The sequence below is a fragment of the Eulemur rufifrons genome, chromosome 19 (genome assembly GCF_041146395.1).
Source record: "Eulemur rufifrons isolate Redbay chromosome 19, OSU_ERuf_1, whole genome shotgun sequence".
Lineage (NCBI taxonomy): Eukaryota > Metazoa > Chordata > Mammalia > Primates > Lemuridae > Eulemur > Eulemur rufifrons.
In genome coordinates, this window is record NC_091001.1 from 104,976,007 (window position 1) to 104,996,175 (window position 20,169).

Consider the following 20,169-nt stretch of genomic DNA (forward strand, 5'->3'; position numbering starts at 1 on the left):
TGTGAATGAATGATTCATAGTGGAAGTTGATAGAGCTGGGTTTATTCTCTAGCTAGGAATCATCGAACAATTCTCCCAACTGCAGGAATGTGAAGTGACACCTACCTCACGAGATTGCTGTGGTCCCACGTGAGATAACATGAAAGTTGTATAGCGCAACCATAAGCATCTAACGTTTGTTTCCCTTTATGCAAGCTGACTGGGTCCTGGTGGCTTACTGCCTTTGATTAGACAGAAAGAAGGGACCTATAAGTAGTAGCATTTCCTCCTGAGTTAAAAAAAAAAAAAAATCACTTTGTTTAATAAAGGAACCAAATCTTTTTTTTTTTTTTTTTCTTTCCTTCACAAGACAGAAATGTCAGAATGGAACCATATCTTAACACAGTTTCTTTGCCTCTTAATTTCAGTTTGTCCACAGGAGAAATTGAAAATCGAGCCCAAGCCCTTCATCTCTTTGAGACTTTGAAGACTGATCCTGAAGCCTTTCACAAGCACATGGTCAAGTACATTTACCCTACAATTGGTGGCTTTGATCATGAAAGGCTGCTGTATTATTTTACTCTTCTGGAAAACTGTGGCTGTGCAGATTTTGGGAAATATGGCATTAAACCAGAAACCCACATTCGACTGCTGAAGAAATTTAAGGTAGTTGCATCAGGTAGGATGAGTCTTTTCCTGCTTAAACTCTTTTTTTTTTTTTAAATTAAATCTAAGGATTCATTTTCTGTATACAATCCTGTCCATGCATTATGGTTGGCAGAGCTCTGAAACCACAGAATTTGGAAGCTAATCAACTTTAGTTATTATCTTTCCAACTCCTTCACTTATGGTTGAGGAAATTAAATACCAAAAAAAGGAAGAAACCTGTTGAAAATCATTTAGTGACTTATGGTAGACTTGGTACTAAAACCAAAGTTTTAGACTATTCCTCCAGGGACCTTTTTCCCTACTCCTATTGGTTATATCTCATATTTAATATATATAAATGATAAGGCTGAGACACTTTACAATAGGCAATTTGGCAAAATTTCTCTTCATTAGAGCCTGTATGTTTAAAATATGCATGGAACACTTAAAATAAGAGCCTTTGAATCTTTGATAAATCATGGAAATCTTTAGAATGGTATCTTTATGCCCATAGCTAAGAAATTAAATATCTTAATATATTTCAAATATGTATGATGCTTTTTCATTTACAAGGCACATTCCAATCTATATTTATTTGAAATTCATAACAATTGTGAGAGGTTACTTCAGTTTATCTGTTGTTTACAGAGCAATCAAATTAGGCACTGGCCTAGACACAGAGGATAAGGAAGAAGATTCAATTCTTGCCTTCAAGTAACTCGTGAAATGCCAGATAAATAACAAATGAGTATAATGTAGTTTGTTGACTGCACGAAAGGGAAAAACATAGGTGCTGTGGGGAATTGACGGAGCACGGACACATTTCCATCCCCAGTGTACAAATGAGGAAACCGAGGCACACAAGTGGAGTGACCTGTCTAGGATCATGCAACTAATTAAGTTTAAGGCTGGAACTAGAACTCAAATCTACTGATCTATTTATCTGAAAACCTAAACCTGCTATAGCTAAACTGATAGATCTTTTCGTTCAGCCATATAGAGGGCAGTGTGCTTATTAGAAAGCTCCAGTATGTTTATATGAACTGCTTACCTACTTTCTTTTTTCTTTCCTTCTGGTAGGTCTTAATTACAAAAAGCTGACAGACGAAAATATGAGCCCTCTTGAAGCACTGGAGCCAGTCCTTTCAAGTCAAAATATCTTATCTATTTCCAAACTTGTTCCCAAAATCCCTGAAAAGGATGGACAGATGCTGTCCCCAAGCTCTCTGTACACCGTCTGGTTACAGAAGTTGTTCTGGACTGGAGACCCTCACCTCATTAAACAAGTCCCAGAGTCCTCATCGGAGTGGCTTCATGCCTATGATGTCTGCATGAAGTACTTTGATCGCCTCCACCTGGGTGACCTCATCACGGTGGTAGACGCAATTACATTTTCTCCAAAAGCTGTGACCAAGGTAACCAAAAAAATCGTTTCAAGTGGATTGAGTGCTTTAGAAGAAATGAAAATTGCTTGTACCTTTTGCAGATTTTGTTTTTATTTCCTTTCTTGAAATGGAAAATAATTACATGTTGGCTTTTTTTTTTTTTTTTTTTTTTTTTTTGCTAAGTATGAAGCGTTTTAATTGGGAAATCATTTTCCTCTATTATAGATGTACAACTATTCTAAATTAAAATAATGTAGATGTACATTTACATGTACATTTTGTGCATGTTATAGTTTTCATATGTCATTTTATAGTAAATGCACTTTCCTCTTCTTTTCAATTGCCAAATGTAAAGAAGCTCCAGTGCCCAGCCCAGATTATCTGCATTCAGAACCCAGACTAACAACTTAGCTGTGGCTAAATTAAATCCTTAAAAAATTTCACAAGAATATCACGCAGTATACAAGTTGGTGATGGAATTACGCATGGGAGTACACATCGCATTTTCTGCTGTTTACTCCATGCCTAGGCCCGAGCCCTTTGACTGCGTCCCAATGCCTGGCCTCCATCCCTCAGTGACGTGTGGTTTCACTCAGAATAGATAATGTGGGTTTTTCTGCCCTTCCTTGCCTCTCACCCAGATACTACTGCTAAACAAATATAAATTTCTCACTGCTTGGATCTTGGGCATTATCTCTTCTGGAAAATCTCCCAGCTTCTGGTCTCACCTACTGAAGCCTATTGCCTTTGGAGTACCCTTTTTTATCTTCTCTTGACCATCTTTGCTGTTGCCTTCTCCTTCCCCCAAGTCAGTAAATCTGCCCACTACCCTATCCCAAATATCTTTGTTATAGTTGATATTATCCTAGAAATATAGTGTAAAGGCTAAGAATTGCAAATCATTTCATTTGGAGGTTGGCACCGGCAGAGATTCAAACATCTGTGAAGAATACTAGTTTTAGCCAAATCACTATATCAGTAGCTGTGGATAACCAAGGACTTCTTTATTTTCTTACTATTGCAGCCCAAGTAATTTATTTAATAACTTGGTTTTAAATTTTACTACCACTTCTATAAAAAAGGAGATAATCATCTTTGTTGTTTTTGAGGAGGACAATAAGGATGATTTTAAAGGAAAATAGCATAATACATTTGAAAAGAGAATGTTTGGATTCATATAAACCTGGCTTTGAACTCTGAACCTACCGCTTGTCAGCTGTGTGTTTGAGCCTTAGGAATCTCTGTTAGGCTTCCGCCTCCTTGAGTCAGAGGCCGTGGCTGAGTCATCTGTGAGGTAAATAATGTTATTACCCTGATTTTACAGACTGGGAAACTGAGATGCAGCAAAGTTAAGTTGGTAACAGAGAAGCCACAATTTGAACTCAAGGAGACTTATTCTGTGGCATTATCTTTTAACCGCTGAACTGTACTACCTCTGGGAAGTCATAGAACAAGCAGCTAGAGCCCAGGGAACTGGAGCCATTCTAGAAATTGTGGGGGGAAGAGCTGTTAGACCAGAGAGCCCCAGGCATTTTCAGTCCACGAGGAGCAGCGTATCCTGGGATGTGTCCAGAGCAGGGCCAAGTCTAAATGAGAAAGGCCCGGCAGAAACCCGGTCATTTATGGAAAGGGACTGAACCCAGTGCGGAGTTGAAATCCAGGACAATGGCTGGATCCAGGACCAGTGAACGAGCTGACGGGGCCAAACAGATGAGCCAGGAGGGAAGTGGAGCCTTCCTGCCAAGGCGGTCTCCCACTCCCACCCTCAGGCCGAAGGTGACTTTTAAATATTTTATGTGAGGGCAGGAAGGCTGTCAAGGTCAGCCAAGGCTGTGTGCTAATTGTGAGTCTGTGCGTGGAGGTGGACAGACACTTTAGACTTTCCAGCAGCAATTATTTATTCATGATTAAACTTAAGAGTAGGCTATAGAGTTCACTTGGAGTTTTAGCTGTTATTCATGATATTTTAAGAGAAATGATTTTAAATCATAGCACATTCTCATTACTTTAGTTCCTTAATCTTACACATTCGAGATGTCCACCAGTCATCTGAAAATGTGTGGCACAGTTGTTTGTGCACATATGTGTGTATTTTTCCAATTAAGAGATGCACGGCTGTCCCGGTAAAGATTCACTTATTGCATTGCTTTCTCTTAATTCAGATAGTATAATCCAAGCATAGATATTTATTTACTGTGAACTATTCTTAAGAGGTGGTTTTCTACTGAGTCAGGTAGGTTATAGGGAGGTGAGACAGATACGTTTAAAATTAACTTTACATCTTTTGTTTAGCCACAATATTTTTCCTCATTTTATTAATTGGCAAGCTTTTAATTTTCTGTTTAGAGAGGAAAAGTATAAAAGTTAAACTGCATGTTTGAACCACACAATGCTATGCTATATATATATATAGAGAGAGAGAGAGAGAGAGAGTATAAAAATCAAAATGAAACACAACCTGCACATGTCAGAGGACACATTTGGAAGAGGAAATGCAGCTGGATTTGCCCAAATTTGCAAAACACCAGATGTTCCCACAGCTTGTATATGATGTTTAAAATGTAAAATAAGTGTGTACTATTCATACACAGTATGCAGTTTTCAAATGTGTACCCACATTTAATTCAGAACCAAATTTTTGGAAAGAATTGGTAAGCTGATTCTGGAGTATGTAAAAACAATAAACAATTGTTCAGATATTAGAATTCAGAGAAGAATATTCCCAAAACCTGAATTTAGTGCCCAATCCACTGGTAAAATATACCATAGAAGGCCCTTTGTCTTCATGATAACAGTCATTCACTTGCCATTTGCATTAGCAGAATTCTTAGAAATTCTGGGAAAAATATCCACAAATGGTATTATGTCATATAGGCAGAGAGTAAGTCTCTGACATTTGAGGTGATTAATATGCAGAAGGGAAAAGGATGCAAATGCTTAAAGCGCATTTTTACCAAATCTAAATTGTTTTGTTTTGGTTGAGTCAGATTAGAATTGCTCTCCTATTGCTTGTCAATTCAGCAATTAGAAACACTTTCACAGAAGGGACAGAGAACAAGTTAGTGGATCAGAAATTCAGGAAAATGATAAAAGAAGCTGAAAGACACTATTTGATTGGTTCAGGCATGATGTGGTTAGATAAGGGGAGCATAGATGTAATATCAGCCTTTGTATTTTCTACTTTCCATTTGTTTTCAGTTGCTGGTACAACTATATCCATAGATAAATATATGGAAAATACTCCTCTCATTTAAGAAATGCTACCAAGAAGTTTACTAGGATACTCCTTTAAAAATCCCTAGGTCTACTGGGGCGTAGTGGTTCACACCTGTAGTCCCAGCTACTCAGGAGGCTGAGGCAGGAGGGTCCTTGGAATCCAGGAGTTTGAGGTTGCTGTGAGCTCTCATGAAGCCACTCGGTCTAGCCCAGGCAATAGAGTGAAATTCTGTCTCAAAAAAAAAAAAAAAAAAACCAACTCTAAGCTAAAAAACAGATAATCACAGAATTTAAAAAGGCTTTCTAGTACCTTGCTAGGTGTTTCTCGACCAGGAATTGGATAGGCATTTACCACTCCCCTCCCCACCCTACTCCACATGTGCTCACTGTTCTAGCTGACATCGTTTGTGGTTCGTTGCCATCATAAACAACTGTTTCTGATGGGAGCGTATTGTCTCCTTTGGGTTGGAGCAGAAAAATTGTTGAGAACCTTTTATATAGTCTATTCTCTGACCTTCAAACATCATTTCTATTGATAATTAAGTCACTATCCCTGCTTGCTTGATTGATTTATTTAATAAAAGGCATCTTTCTTTCACCTCTTTATAATCCCCATTGTTTGGCTGTACCTTCTAGAGCTGTGGAAACAGCATAAAAACATTTTTGTTTTATATCATTACTGTTCAAATTCTCGACATAAGCTACCATTTACCCTTTTCCTATTATCCAGACTGTTTGGCATAAAAATCTAGAAGAATAAATTTATCTTAAGCATTACTTAATCTAAAAATAAAATTTATTTCATAAATTTAAGGCTTGGTCAAAAGGCTGCATTGTAGCTATAACTTCAGGGTCTCCACACTGCCAAAATAATCTTTTAACTAAGGATGGCAGTGCATCTTTCATCCTAATGAGTAATCGGTGTCTGAAACCTAAGTAAAAATATTTAGATAATTTGTATTACCTAATTACATGGCATGATATGTGACTTTCTGATGCATAGGTCCGATGTATTTTATGTAGATTCACAATGAATCATGAAGCATTTAGGCATCAACTATGTGCCATATAAGTATTAGTTGCCATAGGAAACATCAAGCTGGTAATGACTTGCTTGTAAGAGACTTAAAATGAAGTTTTCATTTATAGTAAAACAAGTTTTAAGGAATTTTTAAATTATTATGATTGAGAAGTACATTCCCCATGAAATTGGAATTTTTTTAAGAGTGAACATGGATCCCCATTTTTCTAGTGCAGTATAAAGCAGGTACTCCTTAAATGTTTGTTTATATAATTAATTATCGTCATAGATTGGTGGTTCTCAAAACTTGTGATCTCAGAATGCCTTAACATTCTTAAAAATTATTGAAGACCCTAAGGAGCTTTTGTTTATGTTGGTTATATTCTATTGATATTTATTATATTAGAAGTTAAAAGAAATTTTAAAAATATTTACTAATTCACTTAAAATTACCAGTAAAAGACACATTATTGACATGAATAGCATATTTTAATGAAAACCAACTATATTTCCAAGACAAAAAATAATGAAAGAATACATTTACATGTCTGGCTTAATAGAACACATGGATTCTCATATTTTTCATTCTGTTGTTGTTTTGCTTGAAGTATATGAAGAAAACCCAGCCTTACACAAATGTAAGATTGGAAAGGGGAGTAGTATTTTAATTACCTATAATTTTGGATGTTCTTCTTTGATACTACACTGAAACTCAACATATAATAGATTCTTAAAGATGAGTTGCAATGTGGAATTTGAAACCATATTATTGAACTTTTTGTACCCTATTACATTAAAACTACCGCTCTAGATTACACTTTGAATGGATCTCTTACCGATATGATTTTGTAGTATGATTGCATTAGGAATTTGGACATGCAGTTCACTGAGTTATGCAGATCATCCAAATGCTGATACATTGCATCATATAATATCAAAAAATCACACGCATTAATATGAGCAACCGTTTCATCAAATAACTCTTTAGGTATTGGAAAGCTGTCATCCTTATAGTGGTGGATGTAAGTTTTCCAAAATTCTGATTTTGCTTGAAAGTTCAAATTTTATCATTGGCAACAAATACTGTGTGTTGTTTTTCTTGAATTGACAGCTCACTTTCTTCACTTTGAAGAAAATATCTGCCAAATATTCAAGTCTGAATAACCATAGTTTGTCTATCAGTTGTTCTTTCAAGCAAAATGGGGTTGCATGCAAAAAACAGCTACTTCAGCTCTCAATTTAAACAATTGCACAAATACATTTTCCTTATCATACTTCTGTATGCAGTGGAGTTCTGTATGTGTACAGAATGTTAAAAAAATATGAACTCAGTGGTTGAGAGTTAATAAAATTAATGATTTTTACTCTTTTATCTAGAACATTCTTTTTTTTTTTTTGAGACAGAGTCTTGCTCTGTTGCCCAAGCTATAGTGCCGTGGCATCAGCCTCCCTCACAGCAACCTCAAACTCCTGGGCTCAAGCAATCCTTCTGCCTCAGACTGCCGAGTAGCTGGGACTACAGGCATGCGCCATCATGCCCGGCTAATTTTTCTATATACATATATTTTTAGCTGTCCATATAATTTCTTTCTATTTTTAGTAGAGACGGGGTCTCACTCTTGCTCAGGCTGGTCTTAACTCCTGAGCTCAAACAATCTGCCTGCCTCAGCTTCCCAGAGTGCTAGGATTACAGGCGTGAGCCACCATGCCTGGCCTAGAACATTCTTAAGTGAAAATGACAATGAAGAATACAGTGGCTCTTAGTTTGATTTGTGCTAAGTCCTCAGAATTTCACCCACTATTGCTTTTTCATCATCAATACAAATGTCAATACAGTGAAAAAAGATAAATAATATCTTAGTGTTACTGTAAAAATAATTTAAGAGTCTTGGGACTCTTGTGGTTTGTGGACCACGCTTTGGGAACCACTGTCACAGGTTATTGTTTCCAAGACCACAGCCATCTTTGATGCCTACATATAAAAGATCATTTCAACTTCCTAAATATTTATAATACAAATAAGAATAATAAAGACATGTTTTGGTACATGCAGAAAGGATAGTCTTGAAATTTTAGTTTTTTAAAATAGGTTAATTTATAATGAGCTTTCCAGATGTAGAAATAAGTAATTTGAAAATGTAAGATGGACTATGTACATGTTACTGTCATTATACCACCTTTAATTTTGTGAACTGTATAATATAGTTTTTCCTTCTATAAATTTTAGTCTTTATAATTTTTTAAGCTAATGTACCTATAGTAGTCCTTCATTATCTGTGGTGGATATATTCCGAGACCCCCCATGAATGCCTGAAACTGCAGATAGTACTGAACTCCATATATACATTATCAGCATCCCTAATCTGAAAAGCTGAAATACAAAATCTGAAATGTTTCAAAATCTAAAATTTTTTGAGTGCCAACATGACATCACTAGTGAAAAACTCCATTCCTGGCAGCTTTGTTTTCTGGTTGTTCAATGTATGCAAACTTTGTTTCATGTACAAAATTATTTAAAAATGTTATACAAAATTACCTTTAGGCTATGTATATAAGGTATAAAACATAAATTAATTTTATATTTAGACTTACATCTCATCCCTGAGATATCTCATTATGTACGTACAAGTATTTCAAAATCCTAAAAAATCTGAAATCTGAAACATTTCTGGGCCAAGCACCTTGGGTTAGGGATGCTCAACCTGTACTGCGTTTCAGTCTCAAACCAAGTGACTAACAGGTGGGTTGTGTATCAGGCCTGGATGCTAAAATGATGATTCATGTCCCAGGCGGGATGGAGCAGGAGGGCATGAGATTTCATCACGCTATTCAGAATGGCACACAATGTAATATGTATGAATTGTTTATTTCTGGAACTTCCCATCTAATGTTTTTAGATTGCAGTTGATTACGGGTAACCAAAACCATTAAAAGCGAAACTGCAGATAAAGGGAGATTGCTGTATGTGCTTAACACACAAACATGTATTTATGTCATTGTTAATCAAGATTAGTGGGGAGTTCTCAGAGAGAGAATTATGAGAAGGGAGAAGAGGCTTGAGTACGACTGCAGCTCCTCAGGGGCCGCCTTTAACCCTCGTGTCCTTAACTCTATTTCTAGGCCAGGATATCAGATCAAAGAAGAGGTGATTTTTCCAGAGCCTATATTAGTGGAGTTTGAGGGTGATGCCCTCAGTGTGGGAGTTTGAGTCATAGTTTGTCTCCTGTGTTTCTCTCTCTCCTCTTACAACTGCTGTTAGAATTCTAATAGATGGAAATAAATATCATAATAAATAAATATTAATAAGTGTTGGAAGATCTGAAATTGAAGAGTGTAGCCTGGATCTATAGCCCACTGGGCTCTCTTTCACATTCACACTTATTTGAAACTTGACTACCTAGAATAGCACCAGAAAGTAATTCTCCCCAGGTTTCTGGCAGGGAGAAGCCACATGACACACAGCTTTTAAGCCAGTTCTCAACCTATGTGGAAGAGTGTGGAGGAGAGGGAGAAAGATGCCAGATGTGTTTTTCCTAGAGTTTTCTGTCTATTGATTGGAGTGAAAGTTTTCTCATAATAGAAATAGGAGGTTCAGGGAATGAACTTTTTATTCCCTTAACTGATTAGGCTAATCTCTTGCTAACCAGGGGAGAAAGGCAACTGGGGTCTGTCAGGCTATGGTCCTCGTGCTCTACTTCATGAGGCCACTCCTCTCATACCTGCTAGTCTTGTGGGGCATCCCCCTTAGATCAGTAGTGGGCAGTTTAGCCTCCATTTCCAGAAAGTTCTAAAATAGGTCAGGTGAGCACATTCTTCTGACTCCCTGTAATCTAGTCCAAAAATTCCTTTCTCTGATCTGTTTCCCATCTCAAGTTGTGGCGAACTGGATTGATGATTAAAGCTTATCATAAGTTATATAATAAACTTAAACAATAGTAGAAATATGCCAAATTCTATAGATCAGCAACTTTAAAATGCCCTGAGTTTCAATTTCCATTATTAAATTCTCAGGGAAAAATTAACTTCCCCAAAATTAAATCCTTCTGCCTTTTTAGTTAAAGTTCAGTTAAGTCAAAATTTAAAATTTAGAAGTTCAACAAAGTAAAGTCCATAGATTATTTTTCCTGGTGTCTGCTCCATCTTAGCCAGAGAGGTCTGCTTTAGGTTTCTGGGTCGAGTCAGGTTCCTTCAGCAGAAAACACCTTCTTTCCCTTGAGTAGTATAGCTTCTTCAGCAAATCTGAAGTTCAATTACTCTCACACCAAGTTTTTCATCATTTTTAAAGACTCTCAAAGAATAAGTGAAAAAAAGTTGTACCAGTGTCAGCTCCATATTCATACCCTTGCAATTTAGAAAATGCAAGCAAATCACCAGCCCTAAAACAGTTAACCAAGCAAAATAAGGTTCCCAGAATCCTGTTCTTAGTCCAGTCCAAACACCTGTTAGGAGGTTGCTAGAGACCATAGCAGTGGCGCAGTGGTATGGGAGGGAAGGAGAACAGGCAGAGAAAGGCTTACTGCTTTAGCCTTGCCAGGATATTAGATCAAGCCAGCTGTCCAGAGATTGGTTGGGAAAATCTGCAATCAAGAGGTTAACTGCGGCATATGTTTGCCTTGGAGGAAAGGAAGTATATCCATTCGTACTGTCTCCTCTCTCAGAGACTATATATCCCTGCCTGTAATCACTATACTTTCCTCATTTCCATTTCCCTCATTTAAGCCCTGGGTTCCTCTCAGTTGAGTGCCACAGTAGCTACTGTCACTGCCTGTTTGCTGTGGAATCCCACTTGCCTCAGAAACCCGCTTCCCAGGGGAGAGTTTCCCACCCATGCTCACATTTGTTTCATCTGAGAGCCACCCTCAGCAGATCAGCACAGATGCCTTTGGAACCTGTGCCCTGAGAACTAGGCAGGACCACTGCCTTTGCTTTGTGCTCACCGCTAAATTGTGTGCTCGTGCTGTGTCCCTGGGAGTAGAAATATTTTTGTCGTATCTTCAGGTTTTGTTGTAGGAAGAGCAATAAATAACATCCCATCTTTCCTTCTTAAGTTATAATCAGTTAAGAGATAGTAGAATCAGATTGATGGAAATTAAAATATCAGCTTTATTGTTGTTAGAATTGAAGTGGAGAATGTGGCTTTGTTCTCCATGGGAGCCTTCTTCACACTACTCCCTGCCTCAGATGTTCAGACGGCCCTGCCAGGCACACAGTTCTGCAGAGCTCATGTGCTTAGTCAGAGGGACTGCCTCCCATTCATGGGCTCTGGAGAGGTGGCCCTAGATTAGTGCCGTCCAGTAAAACTATCATGTGAGCCACATGTGGAATTTGAAATTTTCTAGTCACCTCATTTAAAAAACTAAAATGAAGTAGGTAAAATTTTCCTAAGTATTATCATTTCATCATGTGATCAACACAAAAATTAATGAGATATTTTTCCATTTTTTTTAGACTAGATCTTTGAAATCCAGCGTGTTCTTAGAGCAAACCTTAACTCAGACTAGGTACTTTCAAATGTTCATGACCACATTGGACAGATGCGATTCTCTGGGACAGAAGTCTGGGTCTGATGCAAAGATGTTTACCACCGGAAGGACAAGAATAGTGGAAGAGTGTCCTCTTATTACAGTCTGGTACATATTAAAAAGAAAGGGAGAGGGCTAGCTGTCTGTAACCAGATTCTTCTCCCTGTTTCATTTGTCAGATGTCACTCCTCCTCTCTTGAAAAATGGGAGGGTGAAGAGCAAAGTAATACTTAACTTCTGGGGACCCATAGGGGAAACTTCCTGCTTTATGGGCCCAGGTGGGAACTCCAAAGAAGGAGAAAATGGTCCCTCCCACACACAACCAAATGGATGTCTAGCTAGCAATAAGTTATAGGACCTTAAAGGTTATCTGTCTTTTACAGATGTCACTGTACATGCTACGTAATATAACAGTAATAGCTACTATTTATCGTTCACTTACTGTGTTACCAGGCACGGGCTCAACATTTTACCTTATCTCAAGTAATCATCACAATGGCCCTGCAACATAGGTATAATAATCTCAGTTTAGAAACGAGGAAACTGAAGGTTAGAGGTTAAGTAATTTGTTCATGGCCAGAAGCAAGTTAGTAGTTGGGCCGGAATTCCAACCCTAGTCTTTATCTGCTCAAGTATATCTTCAGCAAATGATAATTTTTTTCTTCCTTGGACAGGAACCTACTATTTTCTAAGGCAACCTGTTCATTTATTGGATACATTTGTTATTCTCTTATATGGAGTCCATATCCGCCTGTTCTGTTCACTTTGTCTTCCTTTCTATAACAGCAAAGAAATAGAGCTACTTCCCCCTCAACATGACTGCTCTCTGTGTAATGGAATAAAAATACCATGTAACCCCCCAAGACTTTTTATCCCCATTTCTACTGTATTCTTCAAATAACCTGGATTACATGTGTTCTAATTCTAATCACATTCTTCTCGACACTGTTTACTTTATATGTGTTCCGCCTAAAAATATATTTAGTGGCTTATACAACACAAATTTATTGTCTTACACTTCTGTAGATTGGATGTCAGACAAGGGTTTCACTAGACTAAAATCAAGGTATGAGTAGGGCTTATAACTTTTGGAGGCCCTAGGGGAAAATCCATTTCTTTGCCTTTCCCAGTGTCCAGAGGCTGCCCTCATTCCTTGGTTCATGACCTCTCTCCTCCATCTTCCAAGCCAGCAACAGTTTACCTCTCCAACCTTCTCTGACCCTTCTTCACATCCTTCTGTCCATCCAAAACCAGGGAAGGCTCTCAGCTTTTAAGGACTCAGGTGATTAGATTGTGTCTGCCTTTGTAATTTAGGATTATCTCCCTCCCTCAGGTTTCATATCCTTAATCACAACTGCAAAGTTTCTTTGCCATATAAAGTATCATATTCACAGATTCTAGGGCTTCAGGACATAGACATCTTTGCGGACCAGAGTTCTTCCCAAGTAAGATTTGGGAAACTTCTTAGACTTAATGTAATAAAGCTTATTTAACAAAAGACTTTAGTTAAGACCAAATGGAAAAATGATAAAAATTGTTGAAAAATATTTGTCAAAGCTGAAATTTATTGTCATGTATACATACATAGTTTTGTTTACTTATAAGTAAATGAATTTTAGTTTATTCAAGATACAACTTTTACTTTAAATGCATTTAAATGCATTTATAATTGGGGTGTGTGTGTGTGTGTGTGTGTGTGTGTATGTGTAGTAAACCACGGTGATCTTTGTATGTAATTATTGGTGTATATATCATGTCAGTGAATGAAGATCCTGTAATCTTTTTTGTAATTTTTTAAATAGAAAGGATGTATCTCTAATCCACACTTATCTTAAAGACACTGCATATCAGAAGCTCCTATTTCTAAGTGGAATGTGGTATATTCATATTTTAACCTTTTTTCCTCAAATTTTATGGTGATTGTTATTGCTATTTTATAATCATACTGGATGCCACTGTGAAAGTGTTATAAAATGTTTTCTCTGGGTTATAAGATGACTATTTATAATTTTTTTTATCTTAAAAAAGTATTTTGCCCATTGATCTTTGGTTTTGGTACAGTCATCATTTGACTCTTGATTCTGACCTGAATGAGGTTTATTTATTCTAAATACTTTCAGGAAATGTTTATTTTAGACCTTTTTGTTGCCATTATTCTAGGTGCTGAGAACAAATAAAAGATTGCCATGATCCTTGCCTTTGAGAAGCCCATAGTTTATTGAGGCATATGTATGCATGTGTGTCAAATAAACTAAAATATGTTAATAGTATCAGAAGTACTATTTAAGGGTATTAATAAATTGTCTGTGTACAAAGAAGAGATAATATATAAATATTTATTGACTGTGAAGGAACAGCTTTTGGTGATAGGATCAGGAGTTTGGTTTTGGACATACCAAAATTGATACTGCTTTTTGTAAGGTGTCATCATTGCGGGAAGCTGGGAGATGGCCACATAGGACCTCTCTGTACTATTTTGCATCTTCTCGCGGATCTACAATTGTTTTTAAATAAAGAGTTTTTAGAAAGATTGATATAGCTTTTAAACATCCAAGTCGAGCCATTGATAGGCAGCTGTATGTATGAATTTGGAGTTCTGTGGTGAAGTAGGGTCTGTAGAAATACATTTGGGAGTTGTCAGAGTATACAGAGAAGTCAAAACTAGGAGGCTGAATAAAATTCCCAAGACAGTAAGCAGGTAGAGAAGAAAAGAGGGTAGAGGATGAAGCCCCAGGCTCCTAATTCCAAATTTGATGTTGATTGCCTGGCACTATTCTGCTTTAGAAACTGAAAAGAGAAGAAGGTTCATTGTAGCTTGACATAACCATGTAGATATAAAGTCTAGGATGTAATTAAAGTACTTTACATGCTCATGAACCCATAAAAAGTCTTAGCATTAGTAAGTTGGAAAGTACATTTGGTCCAAATGGGCCATATGTTATAAAGAATGCCCCAAAAGACAAGCAAAGAAGTTTGAATGTATGTGGAGAGGAAACAAGAAGCAAATGAATACTTGTGGATGGTGGCATGAACTGGAGAAAGGGTGATTTAAGGATGTCAGGGTCATGGTATAATAAGAAGGGGAACTAATATTTCCAAAAGTCTATCCTAATCATTCAGGCTGTACCTTAGTAGTGGAATAGATTAACCATTTTCCTCCATCTCCCTCTTTACATCCAGCCTTCCAACCAGACACTGTAAGAGGAGGAAGAAAATATTGTAACATTACCCTGTGAATTGTCCCACCAGCCCCATGAAGCAAATTTAGCATCATTTTAACAGACTTGAAATTTAAATCCAAAAGAAGTTAAATAACTGCGCCAATGTTTTGTGAGTGACAAAGTTTGACAAAGTGAGGATTCACACATAGGTAGGCCAGCTCCCAAAGTCTGGCTTTCCACTCCCTCCTCTGCCTGAGAAATTTGGCTGCAGAAGCCCATCTGGGGTGATTGTGATTATTGGTCTGACTGGCAAGCTGAAAGCTTGTTCTCTGTTTGTACTCAGAAAATTATTTCAAATTGGCTAAGGTAATAATTTAGGGAGAGGGAGGGAGTGAAAATTGGCCAAAAGACCGTGTGCACAGTACAATTATAAATGATAATGCATTCTGCTCCTGAGGAGGAGTCTGGTGGGATGCTGAGCCGTCGGTCTGTTTCTGCAGCCCTCGCAGGCCTCTTCATTAATAAGCTGGAAGAGGGAGTACACTCTCCTTCCTGCGAAGCATGTGGGTTCTGAATACATAGGGGGTGTAAATCTTGGGGAAGACAGAGGAATAAATAAACGATCTCAGAATTATGTGCAGCAAATACCAAAGCATATTTTAACATGATAAAAGCAGTGGAAAAGGAGTCTGAAAATAACCTCCCTACTGCAGACTCTTCTCTTTCTGGCAGACTTCGTGGCTCTGCAGCTGTTTATTAGTCGACTGTAAATCTTGAGTGACACGGACTCCCTTAGCCCCTCCATTCTTGTGCATCCTATAAACTCCCTCCTCTCAGTTAAGTACCTTTCAAGCCTATAAACAGATTTATCTCCTAATTGCTATTTTATAAATACATTCTCTAGCCTGTGCAATGAAGGAATTTATAATAAAAAACCCTGCCCTCTCCTCTCAGCTAGTGCCTACTGCTTTGTCAAGTCTTGGCACCCATGCGAATCATAATAGCAGCTATCTCAGGATGCCAGTGATTCCTGCCTACTTGAAAGCCCAGGGCATCTCTTTGCAGATGAAGATGATAAACAAATAAATCAATGAAAGATGTGGAGGAAGGAAGATAGAAATGGTTAATAATGGGGCCAGGGATATAATAATGGGGTTAATAATGGGGCCAGGGGTATAACCAGGAAAGGCCCCATAGTAGAAGAAGTATTTGAGCTGAGTCTTAACCAGTGAGGATATTTGTCATGAGCACCACAGAAGGAAAACGTGGAAGGGAAGGAGCACTCCAGACAGATTTAGCAGTTTTAATAAAATCATGAAATAACCTAGTACCTTCAGTTAACTCCAAATAATACAGTGTAAATGGAGGTGTAGGGATGAGGCTAGAGAGACAGGGAAGGGCCTGGCAATGAAGACTCTTGTGTATCTGGCTAAGGGTTTAGACTTTATCCTGGAGTGGGTCCATTAGATGTAAATTTTAGGACAAAGGGTGACAGTGTCAGATTTTCACTTTAGCAAGATCACTTTTGTGGTAATTAGCGAAAGGAGCAGAAGCCTGGAGACAGGGAAGCTCACCATGGGAAGGCTGTCGCAGCATGTCATGGGGGAGGTGACGGTGGACCACGCTGAGGCACCAGCGCCAAGCGCCCTGGCTTTGGGTTCCTTCCTGGAGTGTGGACACGTGTGCTTTCTGAAGTTTACATAATGTATTTTTATAAACATCCTTTGAGGAAGTTCCACCTACTATTTAACCTTTTGTTCACTGAATCACCTAGCAAAGTTCCTTAATCATAGTATAACCGTTTTTGGTCCAGCAGGCCTAGTCTGGTAAGGGATTTTTTAATGCTACCCTATGTATAAAAGACTATGAGAGATTGATGTCATTTGATCACCATGTATTAAAAATTCTCTTGAGGAGAACAGAGCAAAATACTTTTAATTCAACACAGAGCCAGGAAAATCTGGGGAGTTTCCTACTTTAACATAGGCTCTCAGCATGCCGAATTGAATTGAATCTTGACAGATCTTAGACACATCAAGAGTTCTTTCAATAGTAGCGTGGTAATGTAGAAGGTGACAGGTTTATAGTCAGACCTTCCTGAGTTCCTCTCCAGGCCTGACCTTGGGAAAATTACTCTATATTCTGAGTTAAGTTTGCTCCTCTGTGTAATGGGGAACAATAATCACTACTATATAAATATAGATTAATTTTAGAATGTTTTTAGACATAAAGTAAAAATCCAATTAAAATTAGCTTAACTGACCAAGAAATTTACTGCCTCGTGTAAGTCTAAGGGCCAGAGACGGGGCTGACGTCAAGGTTGGCTGATTCGGCAGTGGGTGTCGTCAAGGAGCCAGTTTCTTTTCATCTTTCTTCTCTGCTGTCTGTGACGTTAGCTTCGCCATACAGCTCTTTGCTGTAGTAGTTGCAGGATGATAGCCTGGCAATAATCAGGGCTGTATTGCTTCCTAATTCACATCTAGCCAGACAGAGTGAGTGAGTTCCCCACAAGCACCAAACAGAAAGTTCAAAGCTTTTTACTGGTTAAAGCACCCCTGAATCAATCCCTGTGACCCCTGGTATACCAGGTGCTAATTAGCTCTGGCCTGGCTTACCTGCACTGATCGCTGAGAGGAAAGGGATGAGATTGACCTGGGTAATCTGACTATCAGGACTGAATCCTGGGGCGGTACTGAGTCATTCCTACATGGACTGCATGGTCAGTTTACGGTGGAGGTGGTTTTGCGTGGCTGTGGTGTTGAGTGGATGTAAGGGAGATGACCACAATATCTGGAACACATACCATGAGTAATTATTGTGAGGATTAAATAAAATAACATCTATAAAGATTTTGGTAGTAAGTAACCAGCACTGGTTGGTTGCTCTCTGATTTTCTTTATTCGTCTTTCTCTTATTCTTACCTATGAGGTTGAAAAATGGCGTTTGAATTCTTTTGAGCACAATTACAAAAATCTAGCAACAGCTTAGGTTGGTTTCAATGATCCCAAATAGTTTTAAGTGTTGGGATAAGATCTGGATTTTCATATTGACACTTGATTTTGGTATAAATTCAGTGGGTCTACTTGAAATGATTTTTTTTTTACATCTTTGAATTTTTAATTTTTTTTTTTATTTCAGCATATTACGGGGTACAGATGTTTAGGTTACATATATTTCCTTTGCCCCACCTGAGTTAGAGCTTCAAGTGTGTCCATCCCCCACCCAGACAGTGCATACTGCACCCATTAGATGTGGATATACCCATCTCCTCCTTCCCCTTTAAATGATCTTAATAACAATTTGTGGTATGTATGACTGCATGTATGTGATAGAAGATTTTTAAATGGAAAATGCGAATGAATGCTTTCAAATTTTGTTAAAACTTATATGTACACAATGAACAATGGATAGAAATATTTATTACCATTTGCAGTAACATTTCACCTCATTTCTGACATTCTTTATCTCCTTCTCCATAAAGATAAAGGTGACCTTATGGTATTGAAAAACTTCGGCATGTATTAGCTCTGTGGTCCCCACTCCCCTGGTCGAGGACTGGTACTGGTTCATGGCTGCACAGCAGGAGGTGAGCAGCTGGCCAGCAAGGGAGCTTCATCTGTATTTATAGCCACTGCCCATCACTCACATCACCACCTGAGCTCCGCCTCCCCACCCTTCCCCCATGGAAAAATTGTCTTCCATGAAACTGGTCCCTGGTGCCAAAAAGGTTGGGGACCACTATAATAGCTTATATCATTGCTGAAAGTGCGCAGTAAAGAGAGAGGGCCATTTATACTTTGCTAAAGAATAATTCTATTTCTGTGGTTATTGCACAAGGCAAAGGGCAAAGCAAAAGAGTATAATTATAATGGTGATTTCTTATTAAATTTATAAGTGAATGTGGCAAGACAGGCATTATTTTGGTGTTTGAATATTTGATTAGCTATATTAAAGCAAAAATTTTTAAATTTAATTTTCACCTTTAGTTGCATAATATTTAAAAAAAGTTTTACAATATTCCATATTTATGATTTTAAAACAGCATTTAGCATGCTGTACTAAGCACTGAGGATAAAAAGAATAGCTAAGAGAGGGGTCCCACTCTGATGGGCTCACAAGTCTAGTGAGGAGAGTGGACACGACATGACGCAAACACACGTACAGCATTTGGTGGCAGCACGCAGAGCAAGGGCTGTCAGGCTGTTAGCATAACATAAAGTGTGTGTTTTTTTAATGAAGTCAATTAAATATAGCTTAGATAATTTGATATCTCCTTTGTAGCTCTAATGCTTGCTGGCCCCCGCAAGTCATCCTATCATCATCAGAGCAGATGTACAGATGTTTTACAAACTCTCACTTATAACCTGTTGGTGGCTCCTATAATTAGTTTAGAGCATTGTGGTCAGCATTAAAAACAAACAAGCAAAACAGAATGCTAGTTTTTAGATTAGAATAAGAAATATCAGAATGTATCTCACCTCAGTAGAGCTTGTATTGTTTCATGAAATTTTTGTTCGCTTTTAATATATGCATATATATCTGTGTATATATGTGTGTAATAATTGCGTTTTGACATACAATATTTTTTTACTGTGGGTGTTGGACAAGAAAGTTTGAAAGATGCTGGGTCCACTGATTGGCAGCTGGCTACACACATCAGCAGGAGGGCGTGCCCCAGGAGCTAGCCTAAGACAGCATATTGGTGTCTTTCAGTTCTTTTATATACATCATTTAACACCCAAACTTCTTGTACCTTCAACCTTACCTACTCTGTCTAGACTCTTGCAGTGACCGTCTCACTGTCCCTTTGCCTCAAGTCCTAGGAAGCACCTCCACCTGTCTCCTGCACTGACCATTGGCCAATTGGTTGAGTCACTCGGAAGCTTAAAGTCTCCAGAGCTACGATAGTGGATCACTCACTTCCATTGCTATTAGAATTAACCAGGAAAATCTCATGCAAAATGCAGGTTTCTTTGCACCAATGCCAGTGTCTTTTCTAGCCCCATAGATTGAGTCAATTAAGTCTGATGAGGGCCCAGGAATTTATGTTTTTCAAGTAGCACTTTATTGATTTCAATATAAGTAGACTAAAAATCCCACTTCAGGAAAAACAATGTTCCAAAGCAATGGACTTGAACCTTTTTTACTCAAGTACCTAAGAGAACCTAAAGTAACCTGGTTACCCTCTCACACTTGATATCTAAAAATTTTGTCATAATTTTAAACGATTATAAAAG

General features: G+C 38.0%; 1 protein-coding gene across 3 annotated transcripts in view; it reads left to right on the forward strand.

Moving 5' to 3' along the window:
* NBAS (NBAS subunit of NRZ tethering complex) overlaps positions 1-20,169 on the forward strand; it is a 325,219-nt gene that overhangs the window by 234,623 nt on the left and 70,427 nt on the right. For all 3 annotated transcript variants that reach the window (XR_011236168.1, XM_069494000.1, XM_069493999.1), the window contains exons 43-44: positions 408-658; positions 1,708-2,042. Coding sequence is in view for 2 of the 3 variants with exons in the window: in XM_069494000.1 (XP_069350101.1) it covers positions 408-658; positions 1,708-2,042 (586 nt within the window). In the remaining variant the exon portion in view is untranslated. The remainder of the gene's footprint in view (positions 1-407; positions 659-1,707; positions 2,043-20,169) is intronic.